The sequence below is a fragment of the Colletotrichum godetiae genome (assembly GCF_030913485.1).
Source record: "Colletotrichum godetiae strain CBS 193.32 chromosome Unknown BDP55scaffold_60, whole genome shotgun sequence".
NCBI lineage: Eukaryota > Fungi > Ascomycota > Sordariomycetes > Glomerellales > Glomerellaceae > Colletotrichum > Colletotrichum godetiae.
Window position 1 is genome coordinate 195,316 of NW_026851308.1, and position 18,663 is coordinate 213,978.

General features: G+C 54.2%; 10 protein-coding genes across 10 annotated transcripts; 7 read left to right on the forward strand and 3 right to left on the reverse strand.

Annotated features, from left to right (window-relative positions):
- Positions 1-47: 47 nt before the first annotated feature.
- On the forward strand, positions 48-4,015 carry BDP55DRAFT_620050 (adaptin N terminal region-domain-containing protein). Its single transcript, XM_060571326.1, has 6 exons — positions 48-339; positions 444-562; positions 647-843; positions 932-1,315; positions 1,371-1,599; positions 1,649-4,015. Coding segments are annotated over exons 1-6 (3,186 nt in total). The 5' UTR covers positions 48-337; the 3' UTR covers positions 3,904-4,015.
- Positions 4,016-4,622: 607 nt separating this feature from the next.
- Positions 4,623-8,027, reverse strand: BDP55DRAFT_357508 (uncharacterized protein). The gene is made up of 4 exons (XM_060567019.1): positions 7,525-8,027; positions 7,282-7,463; positions 5,777-7,223; positions 4,623-5,723 (listed from the first exon to the last, which is right to left on the reverse strand). The coding sequence occupies exons 1-4, from the start codon at positions 7,568-7,570 to the stop codon at positions 4,801-4,803; spliced, it is 2,598 nt and encodes an 865-aa protein (XP_060424251.1). The 5' UTR covers positions 7,571-8,027; the 3' UTR covers positions 4,623-4,800.
- BDP55DRAFT_636955 (uncharacterized protein) lies at positions 7,935-8,614 on the forward strand (the record flags this gene model as incomplete). The annotated part of the gene is made up of 3 exons (XM_060572944.1): positions 7,935-8,138; positions 8,176-8,378; positions 8,455-8,614. 3 exons carry the CDS (start codon positions 7,935-7,937, stop codon positions 8,612-8,614), a joined length of 567 nt encoding a protein of 188 aa, XP_060424252.1.
- A 1,417-nt stretch (positions 8,615-10,031) lies between these two features.
- On the forward strand, positions 10,032-11,999 carry BDP55DRAFT_679668 (membrane dipeptidase). Its single transcript, XM_060576072.1, has 6 exons — positions 10,032-10,131; positions 10,187-10,229; positions 10,316-10,607; positions 10,670-10,882; positions 10,943-11,315; positions 11,373-11,999. Exons 3-6 carry the CDS (start codon positions 10,367-10,369, stop codon positions 11,908-11,910), a joined length of 1,365 nt encoding a protein of 454 aa, XP_060424253.1. The 5' UTR covers positions 10,032-10,131; positions 10,187-10,229; positions 10,316-10,366; the 3' UTR covers positions 11,911-11,999.
- On the reverse strand, positions 12,000-12,900 carry BDP55DRAFT_679671 (30S ribosomal protein S13p/S18e). Its single transcript, XM_060576073.1, has 3 exons — positions 12,658-12,900; positions 12,558-12,602; positions 12,000-12,471 (listed from the first exon to the last, which is right to left on the reverse strand). Exons 1-3 carry the CDS (start codon positions 12,658-12,660, stop codon positions 12,160-12,162), a joined length of 360 nt encoding a protein of 119 aa, XP_060424254.1. The 5' UTR covers positions 12,661-12,900; the 3' UTR covers positions 12,000-12,159.
- A 273-nt stretch (positions 12,901-13,173) lies between these two features.
- On the forward strand, positions 13,174-13,933 carry BDP55DRAFT_562961 (peptidyl-prolyl cis-trans isomerase B; the record flags this gene model as incomplete). Its single annotated transcript, XM_060570197.1, has 3 exons — positions 13,174-13,498; positions 13,565-13,691; positions 13,762-13,933. 3 exons carry the CDS (start codon positions 13,174-13,176, stop codon positions 13,931-13,933), a joined length of 624 nt encoding a protein of 207 aa, XP_060424255.1.
- Positions 13,934-14,104: 171 nt separating this feature from the next.
- Positions 14,105-14,302, forward strand: BDP55DRAFT_562907 (uncharacterized protein; the record flags this gene model as incomplete). Its single annotated transcript, XM_060570191.1, has 1 exon — positions 14,105-14,302. A coding segment is annotated over one exon (198 nt), but the record flags the coding sequence as incomplete, so codon positions are not given.
- A 233-nt stretch (positions 14,303-14,535) lies between these two features.
- BDP55DRAFT_679679 (uncharacterized protein) lies at positions 14,536-15,353 on the forward strand. The gene is made up of 2 exons (XM_060576074.1): positions 14,536-14,819; positions 14,985-15,353. The coding sequence occupies exons 1-2, from the start codon at positions 14,634-14,636 to the stop codon at positions 15,180-15,182; spliced, it is 384 nt and encodes a 127-aa protein (XP_060424257.1). The 5' UTR covers positions 14,536-14,633; the 3' UTR covers positions 15,183-15,353.
- Positions 15,354-16,692, reverse strand: BDP55DRAFT_679681 (ER protein BIG1). The gene is made up of 3 exons (XM_060576075.1): positions 16,461-16,692; positions 15,798-16,387; positions 15,354-15,739 (listed from the first exon to the last, which is right to left on the reverse strand). The coding sequence occupies exons 1-3, from the start codon at positions 16,553-16,555 to the stop codon at positions 15,600-15,602; spliced, it is 825 nt and encodes a 274-aa protein (XP_060424258.1). The 5' UTR covers positions 16,556-16,692; the 3' UTR covers positions 15,354-15,599.
- Positions 16,693-17,556: 864 nt separating this feature from the next.
- BDP55DRAFT_562970 (nucleolar protein 12-domain-containing protein) lies at positions 17,557-18,325 on the forward strand (the record flags this gene model as incomplete). The annotated part of the gene is made up of 2 exons (XM_060570198.1): positions 17,557-17,772; positions 17,867-18,325. 2 exons carry the CDS (start codon positions 17,557-17,559, stop codon positions 18,323-18,325), a joined length of 675 nt encoding a protein of 224 aa, XP_060424259.1.
- Between the last annotated feature and the right edge of the window lie 338 nt (positions 18,326-18,663).

An 18,663-nucleotide genomic window follows, 5' to 3' on the forward strand; every position in this document is an offset into this window, starting at 1 on the left:
CGGGCTGGGCTTTGGTGGGGTTTGGATTATCGAGCAGCAAGCAGTGCAGGAGCACAAGCACAGCTCTCTCCACAAGCCAAGTTGGCAAGCCACACCAAGCCCGCCATCAACCGTCCCGCATCTCCGACTCTGACATCCCTTGGACATTTCCCCAAGGCGACGGCGACGACAACGAAGACGACGACGATACCAACCGGAGCCGACCTCCCTCCACAATGTACCATAATTCCCGGAGTACCTGACCGAACCTCCCCACAACATTCGCTCCGAACACGATATCTTTGCCCTTTCTACGCTGCTTCCCCCCCCCTAGCGTGGGGCTGTTGTCATTGTCAAGATGTAGGTCTCCCCGGGGTGGTGGATGACACTCGCGAAACAAAAGTCACCACACACTGCGCCGCAAGGGAGCTCCAGCGCGCTGACTAGAACGGACGCATACCCAGGTTCGAGAAATCTCTCTATGACCTCATTAGAGGCCTGCGAAACCACAAAGGCAACGAGCGCGAGTACATACAGAACAGCTTGAAAGAATGTCGCGCAGAAGTTCGCGGGCAGGACATGGGTGAGCAGGCAATCCCTCGGCGAGAGTAGCGTCTGGGTTCTATGAGAGAACGGTATACTGACTTGGGACGTTTCTGTCTGCCAGACGTTAAGGCGACGGCGCTGCTGAAGCTAGTCTACCTCGAAATGGTAGGTCACGACATGTCGTGGGCCTCGTTCCATGTCCTCGAGGTCATGTCGTCGCAAAAGTATCACCAGAAGAGGGTTGGGTACCTGGCCGCTGTGCAGAGCTTCCGGTCTGATACTGAAGTGCTTATGCTTGCTACGAATCTGCTGAAGAAGGTACTGCTCCCCATCCATTCATGCGGCTGAGGGGGTCGTTGGAAGGCTAGACGCATGGTGAGCGAGAGACTGACGCTTCTGCTTCCAGGACCTGTCGTCGACACAGGCGACCACCATTTCCCTACCAATGGCTACGCTGCCGCATATCATCAATCCTTCCCTCGCTCTCTCGACCCTCTCCGACCTCCTCCCGCGCCTCGGCCACTCGAACCCGGCCATTCGCAAGAAGACTATTGTAACGCTGTACCGTCTGGCGCTGGTGTACCCCGAGACGCTGCGCGCGGCGTGGCCCAAAATCAAGGAGCGCCTGATGGACAAGGACGAGGACCCGAGTGTGACGGCGGCCATTGTCAACGTGGTATGCGAGCTGGGATGGAGGAGACCGCACGATTTCCTACCGCTGGCGCCCAGGCTGTTTGAGCTCCTTGTGGATGGCGGTAATAACTGGATGGCCATCAAGCTGATCAAACTGGTATGTTTGGCTGAATTGTTAGTGCTGCCATGTGGTTTGCTGATCGTGGGTGCAGTTTGCGACCTTGACACCGTTGGAACCTCGCCTTGTTCGAAAGTTACTGCCACCCCTGACTGAGTTGATACGGACAACACCAGCCATGTCGCTACTTTACGAGTGCATCAATGGCATCATCCAGGGAGGTATTCTAGGCAGCGCAGATGACGTCTCGGGCAGAGAAGAGATTGCGACGCTTTGCGTGAACAAGCTCAGGGGCATGATCATGGTGGACGGCGACCCAAACCGTGAGTCTCAACCTTGGCCGGGTCATCTTTGAAAGCTAACATGGGCTAGTGAAATACGTTGCACTGCTTGCCTTTAACAAGATTGTCGTGACACACCCGTTCTTGGTGGCGCAACAAGAAGATGTCATTCTTGAGTGTATCGACAGTGCTGATATCACTATCCGCATCAAGGCCTTGGACCTCGTTCAGGGCATGGTCAGCAGTGACAACCTGGTGTCCATCGTCAGCCGTTTGATGAAGCAGCTCAAGTCATCTGCGCCTAAGAGAGATCGACCAGGGGCTCCTCTCGGCCCAGACACGGGAATGGACTCGGAGGAGGAAGCAGAGATCGAGATACACTCGCCGACCAAGGCTCAGGAAGAGCCACCACTTCCCGACGACTACAGGAGCGACGTCATCGGACGGATTCTGGCCATGTGCTCACAGAACAACTACAGCAGCTTGGCCGACTTTGACTGGTACATCGACGTACTTATCCAGCTTGTCCGCATGGCGCCAACACCACGATCAGTTGAGACCGAACTCGACTCGGCCGCTGCGTCTGGGAAGTCAACTGCCGGGGATGTATCAGGAAAAATTGGAGATGAACTGAGGAATGTCGCTGTAAAGGTTCATGCGCTGCGGGGAGCGGCGGTCCGGGCGGCGGACCTCATCATTCAACAAATGAACGCGGATACACCTGCCGGCCACTCGCTCTCATCAGCATCGCTCAAGTCGACGTCTTGGTTGGTTGGAGAATACGCAAACCAGCTGGCGTTCCCCGAAGATACCTTGGGAAACCTACTACGGACGTTATCTCGTACAAACATCCCCGATATCCTTACAACAAGTCTGCAGGGTGTCACAAAGATATTCGCCTACATTGCAGGAAACGAAGGCCAGCCGTGGACCCCTGAGTGGAAGACAAAGATCTCGCTACTCTTAGCGCGCGTCATCCACACGTTGGAGCCGCTTGCTCTCCACCCGAACCTTGAAGTTCAGGAGAGATCCGTCGAGTTTATCGAGCTTTTGAAGCTTACTGCGGAGGCGACTTCTGGTCAGGCAGCGTCAACCGAGGATACCCACCAGGATCCCCCGCTGCTCCTGACCCAGGCTATTCCATCTCTATTTCAAGGATGGGAGCTTAATTCCGTCGCTGTCGGGGCCCAGCGAAATGTTCCCATGCCGGAGGGCCTGGACCTCGATGAACCTATACACCCGAACCTGGCACATCTGCTCGCCCAGGCTGATGTGATACCAATGGAGGCCAACGAGGCGGACGACTTCGAGGCGTACTACCATCAGCGCCCGGCGCCTACCAGCATATCCTCTGCTGAACCAGCCATCAGCAGGATCGCCGACGTTCCGGCAGAGGAGGTTGTCAGCTCATACCAACAGCAAGCGACGGAAGACAGCTATCTGGACGCAGACATCGTGGCAAGGAGGAAAGCCGAGCGTAATGAGCGCAACCGCGACGATCCGTTCTACATTGCCGCACTCGACGCGGCACCCAGGACGTCAACCCCGATACACAACATTCTCCAAAAGGAGAACGGCCCGGATCTCGATATAGACTCCATACCGATAATGCAGTTGGATCTCGACAAGCTGGGCAGTTCGGCACCCGGTCCCACATCTCCCATCAACCGACCGCAACCGCGACCGAGGCAGAGGGTCGTCATCGCCGCGGACGAGACACTCGTCGGCAGCGGCGTCTCCACGCCGCGCAACTACGAGTCAGAGAACAACTCGGACAGCTTCACAAAGTCGCGCGCCAAGAAGCTTCGCCAGGGTCTCTTGCACGTTGACTCGTCCACGCTCGGCTCCCTCAGCCTCGAGGGCGATGCGGCGTCGTCCAACAATGCGCCGTTTGACTATGAGCGGCAGCAGCGCGAAGAGGCGGAGATGGCGCAGGCGATGAAGGAGGTTGAGAGGCTCCGCCTCGAGATGCAGCGCGCCAACGAGCGTATTCAGGTTGCGCAGGGCGTCGACGTTGCTGGCACGGTGGTGAAGAAGAAGACCAAGAAGAGCAAGGATAAAGAAAAGGAAGGGGCCGGGGGTTCGGCGGTCAAGACGAAAAAGAAGAAGAAGAAGGCGGCCGTCGCTGACGGCGGTGCCGCTCCGCCTGCTGTGCTCTTGACGGACGACGCGGAGAATAGTGCTGGTGGCGGGGAAGACAGCGCGCTGATACCGCCTCCCGAGACGGCTGTTGAAGGATCCGGGGAGGGTGGGTTTGATGCTGCTGGTCCGCCGGTTGTCGTGCCAAAGAAGAAGAAAAAGAAGAAGACGACCAAGATGGCTGAGATTGCGGGGGATAGTGGTTGAGGGAGGCCAGGGCCGAGGTGGCTGTGAAAGCGAGAGATGAGAGGAAGTTTATGACTCTAGCATGCATATTAGAATAAAAAGGTGCAGTGTAGGAATGACAAAACGGTTGAGGAAGATTAGGGGCCACGGTGAAGAACTCTCGCCATTTGCGAGTGAGTGAGTGAGTGAGTGAGAGAGTGATGTTTGAACTAGTGGTCAACATCTGGCAAGTTGATACTTTGTCGTTGTATGCGTAGCGGCCAGTTTGAAGCGTCACGAGAATGGCTGCCAGAATCGGAGGAAAGGGGGCGACGGTAATAGATTTGGTAAACGTGGGGGGGGGGATATTGACCCATTACGTCGACTGCAAACATAATAATCTCTCACTCGTTCGTCCAGCTCATGGCCGTCCATCATCCTGCCGCTCTCGTTACCACACAAGACATCCATCATTTCACGTCATACGTCATAACAAAACACATCAAAGCTTTAAAAGGTTGAGGAGTACTCCTCTTCTCTTGTCGACAACTCCTGGCTCCGCTCCTCCTTCCTCTACACTTTAGCCGAGTCTGGCTGTCTCTCTCATCCCTCTTCCTTCTCTCTTCTCGTGGGTTTTGTTTACGTACAGACATGATACAAAGGGGACACTGGAGAATCGCTTCCCCAAACGTCACCGTCGTTTCGCGTTTCAAACCGCCAAAAAGGAAAAATCAAAACCAGCCAAAAGTGGATGTCCCCTTTTTTTGTTGCCCTGTAAACCCGCCGTCCGTCGTACATAGTCCTTCCAGCGTCCGTCCACACGTCACACAAAAAAGGGGTGTAGTTTGGTTTGAAGAAAATAGACATTAAGAAAAGAAAAAAAAAAGGAAAGTCTCAAGGCCATAAAGAACAAAGAGGCACGGCTTAAACACGCTCGCTTCAGTCATCCATGGGCTTATCCTCGAGTGTCACTCCGCGAGGCGCGGTGAGAGAATCACGAGGAGTTGATGAACCGCTGTCCGTTCCTGCGCTAGGTGCGGCTGCCACGTGTCGGTCCAGCGAGTATCGGACACTGCTGCGTCCCAAGCTGTTGCGCTTCTCAACGGGCGATTCGAGAGCCTTGATTCGAGCCGCGACTCCCTCCGCTGCAGGCGCAGGCGCCGCCGCCGAGCCGTTGGTTGTCGTCTCCTTTGGCGAGCTGGTTTCGCTGCCGGGAACCTCGAGACTAGATCTCTTGGCGCCAACAACGCTACCCAAGCTAGAACGGTGACGGTCGACTGCCGATGCAGGTGGGCTCGTCTGGATGGGGAAGCGAGTCTCGGGGCCACCTGTGCTGCGGTCGCGCCTGTGACCACGAGGGCTGGGAGCAGGGCTTGTTGCACGGCCGCGGCTGCCGGCGGCCTTCTCAAGCAGAGCTCTATTCCGCTCTTCCATGTTGGCTCTCCGGTTGCTCTCGTCGGTGCTGATTGCACGGGGGCGATTGTTGTCTCTAATCGATCCGCCATGGCCTGCGGTAGACATACGCTTGAGTTCGCTGAAGATGGCGTCTTTGTTGGCGAAGAGGTCACGGACGAGTCTGTAAGCGTGCTTCTCTTCCATAGTCAGGGAGGTTTCCGTGCGGGGACGCAGGATACAGGGCGCAATGCTCGTGGCCAAAGTCGCGATGTAAGTCTCATCAGCCGAGGTAAGGTCGATTAGGCGGGTGAAGTGATTCATGCAGGCGTCGAGTGTTGCGATATTAGTAAGACGCATTTGCGACAGCGTCTGTTGCAGCACAGGTACGCGGGCAGAGTCGTCTTCCTGGGTTTGGGTCTGGTAAATGGTTCTGACAATCTCATAAACATGAGAAGAAACGAGGGAATCTGAAATGCTGTTAGTCCATCGCTTCTACAAATTCGTCGAGGGTTCCTCTTACCAGGCAATTCAAGGAGGTACAGCTTGAGCAGAGCCGCAACGGTTGGAATATCGAACTCATCAAAAACTCCGGCCGCAACGGGCTTGCCATCGTTCAGCTTGCCACGGAGCTTGTGGATCTGCTGGAGTGGTACATCAACCAGCCACACATTCCGTCTCGCCTCGTCACCTTCGAGGTCAGGGTAGTGGTTGTCGAGGTAGGTCAGAATGGTGGTGACGATGATAGGCACTCGCTTCTTATCCGCGCGCGCTCTTGCCTCAAGATCCACTCCAAATGTCTGCTCGTCGACCTTGTTGTAGTAGTTCTCGTAGACCACCACCTTGGGAATGAAGCTACCGGTCCGGTAGCTCTCCAGTAGGTATCTGAGGTCCCCTAGAGGTTGAACTGTCTCCTGGAAAAGCATCATATGATCCACAGCAGATTGCATGCTGGGAATGACGTTGCTGATGGTGCCAGAAAAGTCCAGGATAACAGTCTTGATAGCCTTGAGACGGTCCAGCTCGCAGCGCTCCAGGAAGCGGAGGTGAATGAAGATGGTTTCCTCCAGATCGCAGCGCATCTCGTCCAACTTGCGCACGCCACCCTTGTACTTGTCGTCGGCTTCCCTAGCCTCGCGGCGCAATCGCTCCGGCGGGGTCTCGTTGGGGTGTTGGTTGTTGAGAACGTTCCAGTTGGCGAGGTATTCGCTGACGGATCCGACCACAGGGGAATCCGACGTCTCAGATGCAGGAAGGGAAAACGTGCGACCAAGAGGCGACTTCTTATCGGGGATACCGGACAGCTTGAAAGCCTTGGGACGCCATTGATAGAACATCTTGGAACTATTGGCGAAAGTGCTGCCGACGTTGCCAATCAATCTCAAGTATCCGTTGGAGATAAGATCCTGTCCGATTCTCTCGGCATAGCTAACGCTCGTCGTGTTCATGTGCCTCTGCAGGTACTCGACAATGTCTGAGCCTGCCGATGTGTTCTGGTAGGTTCCGAGAATGGGCACCTTGGTCTCCCCAAGCTTGATGGTGTTCAGCATGTGCGCCAAAATTTTCTTGACTTGCTCGGGTTGGTAGATCTCGTCGCCGATCTCGATAGGTTCGTCGTCGTCTTCTTGGGGGTGAAGCTCGGGCTCCTTATTTTCGGAGACCTTGATCTCGGGAATGGGGTTCTTCGGGCTGTTCTCGGGGTCCTGGAAGGCCAGCTTGGTCTCCTCCTCGATATCCTCAACCAGTCGACACTTGTTGAAGTAGGTGCTTCTCAGCTTCTTGACCAACTCGGCCTGTCTGTCGTGTGCCTTGATACGAGCTTGCAGCTCATCCTGAGAGTCCTGAATGCGCGACTCGTGGGCATCGCACCAGCGTGAGAACGGGTTAACAACCAGGTCTCGAATATTCTGAGCAATCTTCTTGTGGTTTTTGGCGCCCTCTTCCATCTCGGTCCGAACACCATCGAAGGCCTATGAGGGATGTTAGCACGAGCCTCGGGAAAGCTCTCGGTGGGGACGCTGTACGAACCTTGCGGACGCTGGCACCATCGTCTTTTGAGAAGCCGCCCTGGACTTTGTCTGCGTTGGGTGCAATATCTCCTAATCGCTGACTGTAAATCTCCTCGGCTTCGGCACGCATTCGAGCGACGGTCAGAACTTGTCGGTTTTCTTGCACGCCTTGCTGCAACTTGCTGAAGAGGACGCCGAGTCCTAGCGCGGAGATGCTTAGCCAAAGCGCGAGGGGTTGCAGTAGCGCATTCAGTTGACTTACCTGCAGCATAGTCGCTTGACCAAAAGGAATCTTCGAAGCCCGGCATGATGCCTAAAAGCTTCTACTTGTCGCGGACGATGATGCTGTGTTGATACGGGTTGAGGCTGAAAAATTTGGCGGGCAGAAAGAAAAGGAGGCGGCGAGAATTGTTTCGTTTCGTCGTTATGCAGGAGGCGGGAGGTGGGAGGGAAAGATGGGTTGGTATTTTCGGCTCGAGATTAGAGATGCTTTTCTACCGGTTGCGAGCAGCGAAGGAATACGTCAGCCGCAATTGAGTCGGCGGTGCAGCCTATTCTTTGGAAAGAAAGTCGGCGACAAACAAAACGAGAGATGAAAGAGACAGGTGCAGGAAGGTGAAGTAGAAGCAAAAAGCTGTATTGTTCGTTGTCGTCGTCCTGTGTCAGGGGCACATGCCAGTTGGAGGAGGAAATTTTGGAGAGCAGAAATGGAAAGGCTTTTGGAGTGAAGGTGCTGGTGCTGGTCAGTGGTTGCTGACAGGTTCAAGGTTCAAGGTTGAAATGCAGGTTAGGTTGGGGGGGCAGGAAGGATGGGAGGAGAAGCTGCTTCCACTTGCTGCTGCTTGCTCAATGCTCTCTATTCGTACCTACACCAAGGTACGTAGGTATTCCTCCTGACTCCTGCTACTTCTAGGTCACTACCTACGAACACATCAATGGATACCTAATCCGTATTCCGTACTGTGTGTCCAGCTGTGCGTCCCTCGGTCTCCGCAGAGCCATCAGTGAAGCTTTGCGACTTGCGGCACCTCTTCCCACTTCATCATCCACCTCCTGCAGCCAACCCGGTGACACGGCATCACACGGCATCAACCTAGGCATCAACCTAGATCAAAGGTCAGCAGCATGACATTCTCCTACCTTGGGCCCTTGGACTTTGGAGGGCTCCTCCTCTGCCACTGCCAACAATCAGCCCGACGAACCGGGGCTACCTTACAGCGACACTAAAGCAGTCTAGCAATGCTGCAATGGCAACGGTTCTTGGGGCCTTGCGCGCCTTGCCTTGGTCCTCCAAGTTTGAACTTGGAGACGTGGCATTCCATTCCATTGGTCCCCTGCCTCATGACGAGTGATCGAACGAAAGCTGGCCCCTCAGGCGGCAGACCCTCAGCTGGGCTCACTGGGCGACTGGAGTTGGGACCTTGGCTGAAAGCCGATGATGATGATGGGAGGAGCCATCTGAAGCCAAAAATACATCATGCTCCAGCCACTGCCTGATCTCCACTCATCTCCTTTCCCATTATATTATTGGTCAGCACCTCGATTGCCCCCCGTTATGCTCCATTCAAAGCAAATGACCCTGAATGAGGCAGCCAAGCAGAAGCAAAGCAGAAAGTTACCGATGTCAGGGCAAGGACAGGTTGTGTGAACCCCCTGCATTCGTCTCTGTTGCAGAATAATGGGGCTATCCCCAGCTGGACTGGAGAGACTCGGCTCATTCACTCACTTACGAAGCGAACCCCAAAGACGTTCGCAGCCCCCTTCTCACAGGGCTGACCGCCCAAGCCATTTGTCGCCGCCAATTTGGCGCCGTATTAAGCATCATCTTCACAATTTATGCAGTCCAGGATAAGGTTTCCTCGTCTCTCATCCAGAGGCAATGCCTAAGAAGACCTTAGAGTCGGCTATTGTCTTTGTTCCCTTCTTTGTTGCTGAACGATGCTTTCCATTGACTGCTGCCACCGTAAGTTGAAACCGAAGAGAATCATCGCTGATCACCAAACCCCGTCCTCTAACCCCTGAGGCCCCCTCGTTGCCATTGGGACGGTTCCCCAGACGACAAAAGGCCGTTATTAATGACTACCATGACCTGGTCTGCGGTCCGCCAGTGAGAACAACACCGAACGATTTGCCCCAGTGAATCCGTACCTAATTTTCTCTGTCGAGCGTTACCCGCAGAGCCCAGTGTACGGGAATCATCTAGCTGAGAGTACGTATAGCCTGGGGTAATGCCGACTGAACGCAAGAGCCAGCCATCATCCGAAGTTGCAAAGTCATGACTGGGAGCTTCCCGTCTATGAGGCCCGTTCCCGAAATTCTAATCCACAAGCCCACTCGACTCAGTGCTTGTCCCTACTCTCGGGTCTTGATGCACTGTCCTGAATGAAGATGACTTATCTGTCCAACTCAGTACGGATAGTCATTCTAGACTCAACAGACCGTGAAAACATGACATGTTCAACAAAACAACGAAGTTTGACCATCAGGTGTATCAACCAAACTTCCCTTACTGGGCTGACTTTCGCGCGGCATGCCAAAGCCGAGACCACTCGTGCTAGGACTAGGTCTACTGGATCTATCAGGATCTGGAGGACATACTAAACTCAAGTTGCCCAAGCATTTCATGTCTCATTAGTAGTTAAATAAGTTGAAGAATAGTGAATACTATTATTGAGACTATGAGAAGCCCTTTTCCAAACCTCTTCAGACGTCAGCCATCTTCAGGGAAGAACTTTGGAGCTTCCCAAATTGTCGCTTATCGCCGGGATCGAGTCGCAGATAAGAGTCTCACGCAATCGCAGCTCGGAGCTTTGACCCCAGGCACTCTGTGACGTGATTCCTAATCAACCAGACGGATTGTGACATGCCTGTAATCTGAACCCCTCGGCTTCTCTCTGGGAAGGATCATTGACTTTCGCAACAAGCCAGTATCTTGTTTAGAGGCGGTCTTCAGACAGCCTATTGACAGTGAGTCGTCTGAGTCCTTATTAGCTTTCTAACTCGATATTAGCTCTTGAAATCCTGTAGGCAACCAGTACTGACGGATAACATAGCCGTGAGACACAGACCTAAGATCGCTGGTCACCAAGGTCACACCAAACGCCATGGACGAAAAGAAACAACTCATGTGCGACGAGACTGGCGATGAGGCCCAGCTGCCTCCTCGCAAAAGCCCGTCTGCTGCGAAGAAAGCCGTTGTTGCTTATTTCGCCCTGTGGCTCGTTACACTGACCTTTGGCGTCCGTCCTATGAAGTCATGCTACCATCAAATGAGAAAGCCTTGGGGCGTACCCCTTACCGTCGAGGAGAGGGCTCACAACATTCTATCTCACACCCCATTGATCGGTGCGACCGCCCTGCGTGTGTTGTGCAACGCGATAAGAAGTACTGACCATCCGTCTTTGTAGATGGGCATAATGATCTCCCTATTCTCGTCCGAGGATTCTTCAATAACCACATCTATGAGAAGAACTTCACCGAGCCCTTTGAGAATGGTGGTCTCGTTGGTCATGTTGATCTACCCAGACTTCGCAAGGGCCAGAACGGCGGTGCCTTCTGGAGTGTTTACACCCCGTGCCCTGCCAATGGCAGCGACTTCTCTGATGAGAACTACGCCGAGAGTGAGCCTTGGTCGTTCAAGTGACAAACAAGACGTACGATTCTAACGACTGTGAACGTAGGCGTCCAGTGGACTCTCGACCAAATCGACGTCATAACCCGCATCAAGGACTCCTATCCTAAGGACTTCTCCTCCAGCGTAGACAGCGGCGCAGCTCTGAAAGCTTTCGAAAAGGGCCAGCTCATCTCTCCTCTGGGCGTCGAGGGTCTGCATCAAATCGGCAACTCTGTTGCCAATCTCCGACGCTACCATGCCTTGGGTGTCCGCTACTCGACCCTCACCCACAACTGCCACAACAAGTTCGCCGACGCCGCGCTGCTCGAAAGCCCTCTGCGCAAGGCAGAGCCTCTGTGGCACGGGCTGAGCCCTGCCGGTCGCCGTCTCATTCACGAGATGAACCGCGTCGGATTGATTGTTGACCTTTCCCATACCAGGTAAGTTTCTGGGAACCGTTTATCCCTACAGAGGACGAGTCCTAACGTCCATCTCAGTGCCGAGACGCAGATTGATGTCCTCGGGGGCAAAGACTGGGAAGGCAGCAAGGCGCCTGTCATCTACAGCCACAGCTCCGCGTTCAGCGTCTGTCCACATCCTCGCAACGTCAAGGACGACGTTCTCAAGCTCGTCAAGGAACGCAACGCAGTCATCATGGTCAACTTTGCGCCCGACTTCATCTCCTGCGTCGACTCCGGCAACGAGAACGGTCTACCCACATACGTCCCCGCCAACGCCACGCTCGATCAGGTCGTCCGTCATGTCCTGCACATTGGCAATCTGATCGGTTTCGACCACGTGGGATTCGGCTCCGATTTTGACGGAATTGCTTCAGTGCCCAAGGGTCTGGAGGACGTTTCCAAGTACCCGGACCTCGTTGCCGAGCTCCTGAGGCAGGGTTTGAGTGATGAGGACGCGGCAAAGGTCGTCGGCGGAAATGTTCTCCGCGTTTGGAAGGAGGTTGAGGCAGTTGCCGAGAAGCTGCAAAAGGATGGCCAGCCTGTTCTCGAGGATGACATCGCAGGCCCGAATTGATAGGAGCAGTGGATGGGAACCTGGTATCAATATACACCTCCAAGATAGGACTCTGACCATAGATAAGACGATGGTGAAATTGGAACCAATTTTGATGGTACAAGTGGTATAATTTTTCATAGTCATACATGTTTGGGCACACCACGGACCCGTCTATCTTGTACATTTGATGGTCACCCAGTGAGAACCACCTCAGAATCAACCCCTTCACTCTCCAAATACCAAGTCGACAGCCACCACGTAGGGGGCTTACCGTCGTCTGTTCGCACTGTTGTGCTTCCTGGCCGACTCGATCTGGGTCCTCGTCCGCTGTCCTCTGACGGGGAGGTTCATGGCGTGTCTTCTTCCTCGGTAGCTTCCCATATCTTTTAGTCTCATGACGTTCTGTTGTATAACCTTCCGCGCATCGCTTTCTATCGTCATGGTCGACAGCTCTGCCGTGAGGGCCGTAACGGTTTTCGGTGGCAGGGCGCCGACTTTGGACATGGGGGAGATGGAGTATTTGGCCAGAATGCGGGAGGATGTGGTGGGTCCGAGAGCGAAGAAAGACTCGAGTGCTTTCTGTCAAAAGGGAAAATTAGTTAGCATCGTCGGCTGAGGTGTTGCGACTGGTTCGTTGTCGTTCGCGGGCGAAGGGGTTGCCATACCTTCACCAGCTTTGCCTCGGAAAAGTTGACTCCTAGGATGAAAACCTACATAGGATCAGTCAGTTGCAGCTCAAACAACTACACTAAGGAATCAACTTACCATTTTCACCGATTTGCGACTTGAGTTCTCGAAAAGAATGTCACTGTTGTCGTCGCGGACTGCTCCGGTTCCTGGGCCTGATGATGGAATCGCGAAACTTCGAAATCAACGATGCGCTCACGGAGAGTCGGCGCCGGAAAATAGTGGATCCAAATGCAACGCGGCGGCGGCGGTGCTCTTGCATGCAGTCCAGTGGCTGCCCAGCTGCATTGATAGCACTGATCCGCCCAGAAGGTGTCCCTTCCATTAGGTATGCCATGGATGCATCCACTTCCACGGATTGCCTCCCCCCATTGGGCAGTTTCGGCGACCAGGGTCCGAGCTCGACTTCCTCATTCGCGTGCTTCAGAGAGGGGAGTTTGAAACGTAGCTCTACCATTCCGAGGGTCCCTCTATTTAACACACTGTCCCTTCTGGCGATAACCTCTCCTCCCCTTTTCAAACGGCTTCCACTTGCATCCAAACAAAATCTGAATTTCTTTCCCAATTGATCGAGTTCAGTGCCCAGCGTCCATCATGTTCAGCATCCAGAGAATCGTCTCTGCCCTCCTCCTCGCAGGAGTGGCTCTGGCCTTCTTCGCGCAGACCGCTGAGGCTGCCAAGGGCCCCAAGATCACCCACAAAGTCTTCTTCGACATCACCCACGGCGATGAGCCCATCGGCCGCATCACCATGGGTCTGTACGGAAAGACTGTCCCCAAGACCGCTGAGAACTTCCGCGCTCTCGCCACCGGCGAGAAGGGCTTCGGCTACGAGGGCTCTACCTTCCACCGTGTTATCAAGCAGTTCATGATCCAGGGTGGTGACTTCACCAAGGGTGACGGCACCGGTGGCAAGTCCAGTGAGTTACATCCCCCTTGAAACCTTTCTGTAGCACTGCACGACGACTGACATGGGAATTCCACAGTCTACGGCGAGAAGTTCCCCGACGAGAACTTCAAGCTCAAGCACTCCAAGAAGGGTCTCCTGTCCATGGCCAACGCCGGCAAGGATACCAACGGCTCCCAGTTCTTCATCACCACCGTCATCACCTCGTAAGCATACCCCCGCCGACAACTACAACCGCACCATACTCCCGAAGCTACGCTAACTCTATACCCACAGTTGGCTCGATGGCCGCCACGTCGTCTTCGGCGAGGTCCTCGAGGGCTTCGACGTTGTCGAGAAGATCGAGCAGGCCCAGACCCAGCCCGGCGACCGCCCCGCCAAGACGATCAAGATCGCAAAGAGCGGAGAGCTGGAGGTGCCATCTGAAGGTATCCACGTGGAACTCTGAGCACGTACTGTGACAACCCGTCGTCCCTTGCTGTCTCTCGTTTTATCACCAACCCGACACTTTTTTACACCACCTCACATTTATTCTTCCCGCTGATGACCTCCCGAAATTGATGACAAAACACACAAAAAACGTACTTGGTTTGCTGATGGCTACGCCCCCCTCGTTGCAGGCGAATACGGCAATAGCGAGTGGGCGTCAGGCTACTCCAACGAGGATACGCCGCTGGAGGTGGGCTCCGGCGAGGGCTGGTCCCTAATCCAGAAGGGTCTTCTCGGTAGTGTTGTCGTTGCTGCGATCGTCGCCTACATCAAGATCAGCAAGTCCAGGGCCGCGAGAGATGTCGGCTACGAGAAGACCATGGCGTAAAAGGGGATTTGACGGGAGGAAGCGGACTTCGACTAGGCACAGGAGATACAAGAACAACAAATGCCAACTAACAAGAAAATGGCCAACATATACATATGCTAGCTATTGCCAAGTGTGTCATTTGTCGTGATGTTGAAAGTATTACCTCTGCGTCTTGAGTTCACTTAAAGCGCAGTCCAATAGCTGTAACGCACCCATCCCAAAGCGCATCACGTGTGGGGTACCAAAAAAATTCCGTGCTGGCCAAACCTCAACTCAAACACCACTCTACGGAATAGCGACCAACCACTTTTACGTGACGCCCAAAAGACGAAAGAAGAAAAAAAGAACTATGAAGCTCCTTAGCCTCAACTTTTTGACCTGCGCGGTCAAGGCCTGCAAGTCCTCTGCAGCCTCGTTCCCCCTCCATCCCAAGGACGCAGAGCTGGCGCAGGACGACATCGAGGTCAACCCCCAACTTCTCTTCAACGTCCTGCCCCGCTTAGACTGGGCCGCTCTGCGAACGAACGCAACTGAGGTAAGGGTTTTTATTTTTATTTCCTTACTTCGTACCCTGGTTTTCTTCACTTTTAATCCCATGTATGAGGACGTTCTATTGCCATAGACCATCCAGTCTCATTTTTGTTTCTCCTCTTGGTTTCATCGTTGAAGAAGATAGAGTGCTGACATTTCACACAAAAAGCTGGGCTTCCCCGAACTCCCCGCGGAGCCTCCCTCGGCAGAGCAGCTCGAGGGCGACGAGAAGATGCTCAAGGACCTGCACCACCTCCTCATGGAGACGCAGATCATGGAGGGCAAGCTCGTTTGCGGTAACTGCGGACACGAGTACGCCATCCGCGAGGGCATCGCCAACTTCTTGCTGCCGAGTCACTTGGTCTAAAAGACAGTGCTCGGTCATGGGGCAAGTTTACAGAGACGAGAATTTGATTTGAGACGGCCGGCGAAGGCAAGTAGGCGTTTACGGCGTTTTTCTCTCCCTTCAAACAAGCATGGAGGCTCTGTCTGATGTGGGGGAGGGGAGGTGGGCGGCAAACAGAGGAAGAAAAAAAAGGTCCATTTGTTATAGAAATACATTTCATGCCATTTGCGAGAAAAAAGAAACACTACGTTGGTCTCTACAGACCACAGGTCCCTTTCCTGTGCTCTCTACCCTATCATGCCATGGATTTCCTCCCCTTTACTCGAAACACGCCTGTCAAAAGCCAGCCGATAACTCCCGACGTTCTCAAATGAAATGCACTGGTCGTTGAAGGAGACACTTCTATGGAGAAATGCCTCAGGCGATTTTGATACACATCTACTGGGCCTTCTTGTGAGCCGCAGGGCCATTCTCCTTCTCGAAAGCACCGTACGGAATCTCGAGGCTGGCAAGAGCCCTGACACCGACACCGAGGATGCTGAAGAGAACGATGGTGGCGATGAGAGCGTGGAAGACGCCTATCATCATGTCAGTTCTATTCGGGACCTCACGAATCGATGGAACTTCATCGCTCACCTGGGGAGAAGAAGACATATTTCTCGAAAAGAGGCAGCTTGCTCCACTCGGTCCCGTTCTCGGCCCTCCTGACATGTCGCAGGCTCGCCTCGTGGCGCTTGAGCTCAGCGTGCAGAGGCTCGGTGGTGAACTCGGCCTCGTAGGTGGGTTCGGAGGGGCTGGCGAGGTAAATGACGGTGTACGAGTCCGACGCCTTGCGCAACTTCTCGAGGCGCTGGCCCAGGACGTGGTCGTTGTCGGCGAGCGTGGCGGCTCTCGCGTCCCGTCCAAGGGCAGTGAGCCTGGCCTCCTCGACCTCGACGGTCTTGCCCGCACACGACTTCTTGATGTAGTCGGCCAGCTTTCCGATGGGCACCTCGCCGACGACCTCGGCGACGCTGTAGACGCCGCGGGCGTCCTTGTCGGAGATTGCGCGGCACAGGTTGGGGGACTGGCAGTCGCCGCTGTCCGGGTTGCGGATGTCGGCCGCGTTGACGTTGGGCTGGGAGACGAGGAGGTAGCGGTCTGTCGGGCAGGAGGAAAGGAAATCCTGGACGGTCTTGACGACCTGGGACTGGGTCTGGAGCTGGGCGGGGTTGGACTTCGCGAGCCTAGGGGAAGAAGAAGGCGTGTTAGCAATGTTCGATGACGATGATGGAGAGGGTTGCAGGTTCCGTGACGTACTCGGCGGTCGAGATCATGATGAAGGGCGACGAGTCGGTGAAGGCATGCACCGAGGCGCACAAGGCCATGAGGCCTGCTGTTCTTGATAGACGCATGGCTGGTTGATGTGGTTGAAAGCTTGCCCGTTGTGATGCGATGGCTGTCCTTCGTCGTACTGCTAGGAGTTATGCTGCGAATTAGCTCCAGGGACGACGTAGCTTGGATACATGCGTCTAGGCGGGTTCAACGTAATCAGCAACCGCATTGGCGCTCGGTTAAATGCACTTTTCACATCGCCTTCCAACAAGGCCTCTCCAGCCAAGTTTCAAACAGGTGCTAGCTTATTTGCCCCACCCCCTCTATAATGTTTTACAGGAGCGATGCACTTGCTTCAAATCATCAACAAGCCTGCCTGCAAGTATGTACTAGATTGAACATCTCAAGCTCCAGCACGTTCCAATTCCTCGTCAGCATCCGAACACAATTTATATGAAGGATGGTTTTAAATGACCGTTTGTTCCAATTGCCAAACGATGCAGAACAATTCACTCTAGGGCTCTTCAAGGCAATTCAGATTTTCATGCATATGAAGAGGGTGTCTCCGTATTGAGCAGCTTGCAGTTGTCGATAAAGTCAGAAATCGGGCCGTATGCTGACCTTACGATACGAAACACAATCGCGAGAACTGATGAGGTGCAACATAACCATCCGAGCATATGTGACCGCGCCAAACAAACAAATTGACATGAGCGGAGCTTGATGAACCTTGGGAATCATCAGAGGAAATGTCAGCATGTCAGCATGCACGGCAGTCCAGAAACCATGCAGTGAAGCCCCTTCGGGATGTCACCTGCTGGTTTCGCTGACAGATGCACCCGACCTCACCTCACGCCTAGCGGAGGTCTGTTCCAGCGCATTTAGCTCTTCGGCTTGGCCCGCGTCAGTGGGCCCTTACAGAGGCTGCAGCGGCATGGACCTGCAAGGCTGCCAGAAAACCCCCCCCATGGATAAGGCGGTCCAAAAATTTGACTGCGCCGTCAGGTCTAAGAAAAAAAAAACCACCACCACGAGCCAGTCAATAGTCCTCATCACCGACACATTCAACCAAACAGCCACAATGTTCGCCAAACCCCGGCCCAAGAAATCCGTGCTCAGCGCGCCTCCCTCTAAGAAGAGAAAGGCGGTCTCCGCAATCGAGGAGGTCAACTTCGATTTCGACGCGCGGGAGGACTACCTCACGGGTTTCCACAAGCGCAAGCTGCAGCGGCAGAAATGGGCTCAGGAGCAGGCTGCCTCGAAGGCGCGGGAGGAGAAGATTGAGATGCGCAAACAGGTGAGAGGCTACCAGAGCACACCTTCCCTTCCCTTGCACATGCGCAGGTTGTTGCTTGCACTGGCTCGTTGAATGAACTGACATGTGATTCTAGATCAGACAAGAGCGCCAACGAGAAGTCGAAGACCACGTTAATGCCGTGAGCGCTCTACTCAAGGAGGCCCAGGCGGCAGACTCGGACGGGGATCAGGAGATCAACGGATCAGATTTCGAAGAATGGGACGGTATCGACGAGCCGGCCAAGGATCAGACAGATATCGTGGACTACGAAGACGAGTACATAGACGAGGACCGCTACACATCGGTCAAGGTCGAAGCCATATCCGTGACGCGGGACGGTCTCGAAAAGATCCACCAAGACGGCGACGAGCAAGAGAACGATAGCCAAGACGAATCCAAGGCGAAGCAGCCGGCACCCGACAGCAAGCCTGCAAAGTCGAAGAAAGAGTGGCCCAAGAAGAAGCAGAAGAAGTTCACCTACGAAACAAAATTAGAGAGGTCACTGGGAGCGAGGAAGGCAAAAGCCAAAAAGGCAAGATTTAAGAAAGAGTAGTTGAAGGAGGGTATAATATTTCGCATTGGTTGCTGCAGCTGCTTGCCCCAAGGAGTCGCCTCACGCCCAGCGTGGTCCGAGGTGGTTGTGTATGAATTCCCGTCATGTCTGTGTCCGGTGAACAAAGACTAGGGGCATCTGACAGAACAAAACTCTTTGTTGGCCGGGGTTACAAAAAAAGGAGTAAAAATAAGGCTGCTATAACTCGGTCGCGAACCGTCCCGTCATTTGCATTCCACCGCTTGTTGGGATAGCTAAGTCAGATCGCCAACACAGTGTCCCAAGCCAGGAGTCTATCATGTAGAAAAGCCTTGCATAAAATGACACCCGCAACAACG

Excerpts from the sequence above, each read along its gene's own strand:
- BDP55DRAFT_620050 (XM_060571326.1), top strand. Across the intron at positions 563-646 it reads AGTTCGCGGGCAGGACATGG|ACGTTAAGGCGACGGCGCTG; the intron begins GTGAGCAGGCAA and ends TCTGTCTGCCAG. Across the intron at positions 844-931 it reads CTACGAATCTGCTGAAGAAG|GACCTGTCGTCGACACAGGC; the intron begins GTACTGCTCCCC and ends TTCTGCTTCCAG.
- BDP55DRAFT_357508 (XM_060567019.1), bottom strand. The coding sequence starts at position 7,570 with ATGCCGGGCTTCGAAGATTCCTTTTGGTCAAGCGACTATGCTGCAG. Across the intron at positions 7,464-7,524 it reads GTCAAGCGACTATGCTGCAG|GACTCGGCGTCCTCTTCAGC; the intron begins GTAAGTCAACTG and ends TCTCCGCGCTAG. Across the intron at positions 7,224-7,281 it reads ATGGTGCCAGCGTCCGCAAG|GCCTTCGATGGTGTTCGGAC; the intron begins GTTCGTACAGCG and ends CATCCCTCATAG.
- BDP55DRAFT_679668 (XM_060576072.1), top strand. The coding sequence starts at position 10,367 with ATGGACGAAAAGAAACAACTCATGTGCGACGAGACTGGCGATGAGGCC. Across the intron at positions 10,883-10,942 it reads TGATGAGAACTACGCCGAGA|GCGTCCAGTGGACTCTCGAC; the intron begins GTGAGCCTTGGT and ends CTGTGAACGTAG. Across the intron at positions 11,316-11,372 it reads GTTGACCTTTCCCATACCAG|TGCCGAGACGCAGATTGATG; the intron begins GTAAGTTTCTGG and ends CGTCCATCTCAG.
- BDP55DRAFT_679671 (XM_060576073.1), bottom strand. Across the intron at positions 12,472-12,557 it reads CCGAGGCAAAGCTGGTGAAG|AAAGCACTCGAGTCTTTCTT; the intron begins GTATGGCAACCC and ends CCCTTTTGACAG.
- BDP55DRAFT_679679 (XM_060576074.1), top strand. The coding sequence starts at position 14,634 with ATGAAGCTCCTTAGCCTCAACTTTTTGACCTGCGCGGTCAAGGCCTGC. Across the intron at positions 14,820-14,984 it reads TGCGAACGAACGCAACTGAG|CTGGGCTTCCCCGAACTCCC; the intron begins GTAAGGGTTTTT and ends TCACACAAAAAG.
- BDP55DRAFT_679681 (XM_060576075.1), bottom strand. The coding sequence starts at position 16,555 with ATGCGTCTATCAAGAACAGCAGGCCTCATGGCCTTGTGCGCCTCGGTG. Across the intron at positions 16,388-16,460 it reads ATCATGATCTCGACCGCCGA|GCTCGCGAAGTCCAACCCCG; the intron begins GTACGTCACGGA and ends TTCTTCCCCTAG. Across the intron at positions 15,740-15,797 it reads ATATGTCTTCTTCTCCCCAG|GCGTCTTCCACGCTCTCATC; the intron begins GTGAGCGATGAA and ends ACATGATGATAG.